Source organism: Pinus tabuliformis, chromosome 2_2, assembly GCF_031772625.1.
Source record: "Pinus tabuliformis cultivar Carrire ecotype Pingquan chromosome 2_2, CPIR1, whole genome shotgun sequence".
Classification (NCBI taxonomy): Eukaryota; Viridiplantae; Streptophyta; class Pinopsida; order Pinales; family Pinaceae; genus Pinus; species Pinus tabuliformis.
The window spans coordinates 603,062,406-603,064,778 of NC_142300.1; the positions used below are offsets into that span (position 1 = coordinate 603,062,406).

At 42.1% G+C, this 2,373-nt stretch overlaps 1 protein-coding gene across 1 annotated transcript; it reads right to left on the reverse strand.

The window, feature by feature from the left end:
• Positions 1-595: 595 nt before the first annotated feature.
• On the reverse strand, positions 596-1,984 carry LOC149194102 (aspartic proteinase NANA, chloroplast-like). The gene has a single exon (XM_089407545.1). It carries the CDS (start codon positions 1,982-1,984, stop codon positions 596-598), a length of 1,389 nt encoding a protein of 462 aa, XP_089263671.1.
• Between the last annotated feature and the right edge of the window lie 389 nt (positions 1,985-2,373).

Consider the following 2,373-nt stretch of genomic DNA (forward strand, 5'->3'; position numbering starts at 1 on the left):
ATAAATCATTATCATGGCAAGAATAAACATTGGTTACTTCTAAGTTTTTCAATAAGTTTATGAATAATAAAATTATATACTTGATGAAAAAGTTGAGAACTGAAATATGAGATACATCCAGCTTTAACTCTAAACAAACCGATCAGTTATAATAGCAAAGGCAATCAGAGCACGATCACATAACGTCTCAGCCTTAAAAGGAACAATAATAAACACGCTGTCCAAAAAACTATGCATAAAAATGGATAATAGGCATAACTGCTATATTTCATGTTACCCTAGTGGTGAGATCAGTCAGATACAGGAAGTATCATAAGCATCTCATAGGAAGGAGAATGTTCTAAAAGCCAGTCATGAAGAAAAGATGAATCGAAAACTTATCAATTTAAATCTGCTCTTTCTTTCACTTCATTAAATAAAAGGTTTGACTAGTAATCCATGTTATGGTATTTATGTTTGTTTACTGTGACAAAATTATCAGATTGGAACAGCTACCAACACCGTTCACATGTATTTTTATTGGAAATTGAAAAACAATCACTAGAAATAAAATAATTCAGTGTGATTGTGAGGAAAGGCTCCAACCAAAAATAATTCATCTGTGAACTGAACAATCAGCAGGAGCAAACCCGAGGAGAGATTGCTGCAGATTGTAGTGAACGAAGAAATTTTGCTGTAGTAGATTCCCAATAATACTTGGTGTCGGCGCTTCAATGGGTCTGAGTCCCAGGCATCTCACGTCGTCATCGATCTGCAGGATATAATTCTCTGGTGGCGGACTGAATGATTTTCCTCCTTCCAAAATAATTGCGAATTCAGGAAATTTCAACTCCCTCACTCCAGAAGTGTTGAAGCAGAAATCAAATTGCTGCCCTGGAAATGTTGTAGCCGTTGGATATGTGATTACTGTTTTCAGGGCCTCCAGTATTACTTCATAGGCCTCCTCTACCAAATAGGTGAGCGAAGTCCCAGAGTCTATTATTGTCCCTCCATAGCCAAATTCATCCATCTCCCAAACACGGGACGATATCGGAAGTTTCTCTCCATTGATGGCTATTTCTTCTATACCCACGTAATAGGATGATGATGCTGCTTGCAGAATCGGAGTATATTGAATTGGTTTTCTCAGTAACGAGGGGTCTGATTCTTTGATCACGTCTCCGAATACCAGAAAGCTTGTCACTGTGGTGGGCTCTAGATAGTCTCTTAAGCAGTAAGAGAATTTGCCCCCATATAAACTGGCTGTCTGTATTGCGAATGAATTGGGTCCTTGACCTAAACCCAGCACGCCTCCTGAGCCAATGTCTGTGTCCCCTTGGCTCTCCAATCCGCATCCCATCAACACATTCTCAACCATCAATGGCTTCTCAGATGTGGAGTTCAATGTAATTCTTTCATGGATATAAGGGCCCGTGGTGAAAGTGCCGTCCAGGTACATTTGTGTATACTTGCAGGCCATTTTAGGCCTAGTAGTGCAGGATACTGTAGGAGAGAGGGCACGGCATTCTCTGGAGTAACAAGGTACATATGATAAAGACGAGGATCCCTCCGGATTGAAAGAACCGCAATTCTGGCAGGAATTGCAGCTCACCCAGACAAGATCGCTGCCCGTGTCTGCTATAGGCAAGACTCTTTGAGGAGGAGTTCCAACATAGAGTTCTACGAAATAAAGAGCGGCTCCCAGAGTTGCACGAGAGGCTACTGGCATTTCAAAAGCAGTATTAGGTCCAGGGTTCGAGGCCGTTGGAGGTGAAACAGGAGCCAATATATCGGAAATGGAATATCCATGATGGGAACTTATTCTGAGGGAATCGAGGCTTATGAGTGTTTGTAGGGTCTGGTGTCTGCTTGAGAAGGTTCTGTAGAAAGGACTGTGCATGGAATGGCGATGGATCATCTTCATATTCATTTTCAAGCTGTCTCCCTGTGGCGGGAGGATAAGAAGAAGAAATAAAACTAGCCCAAACACACTATATGTTGTCATTGCACAGTTTTCAAATAACTTGGACAGACTACAACTATTGTATAGAACTACCTCAATACAGAAGATGGTATTGGCAGCTAGTCAGCCAGTTATGATGCCCTATAATCTCTTACGACTTCATAGAAAGAACAGGGCTACTTGCACGAAACCTGGGTCCGACGGCGCAGAGTTCTGCTTTCACTGGAAGTATTCGGCGGGCACCTTGCAGGGGGTTGGTTTTAGCCACTCAACCGTCCGCTAAACCAAGAATCCATCACAGTCCACCAGTCCTTCGCTTCGCTTATGTAATATAACTCTGGCAGAATATATAGATATCTGCTGTGAAACTATCTCAATATAGATGGGCGATATTGCGAGTGATGAGTTAGGGTTCGGACGGCCGGGTGGTA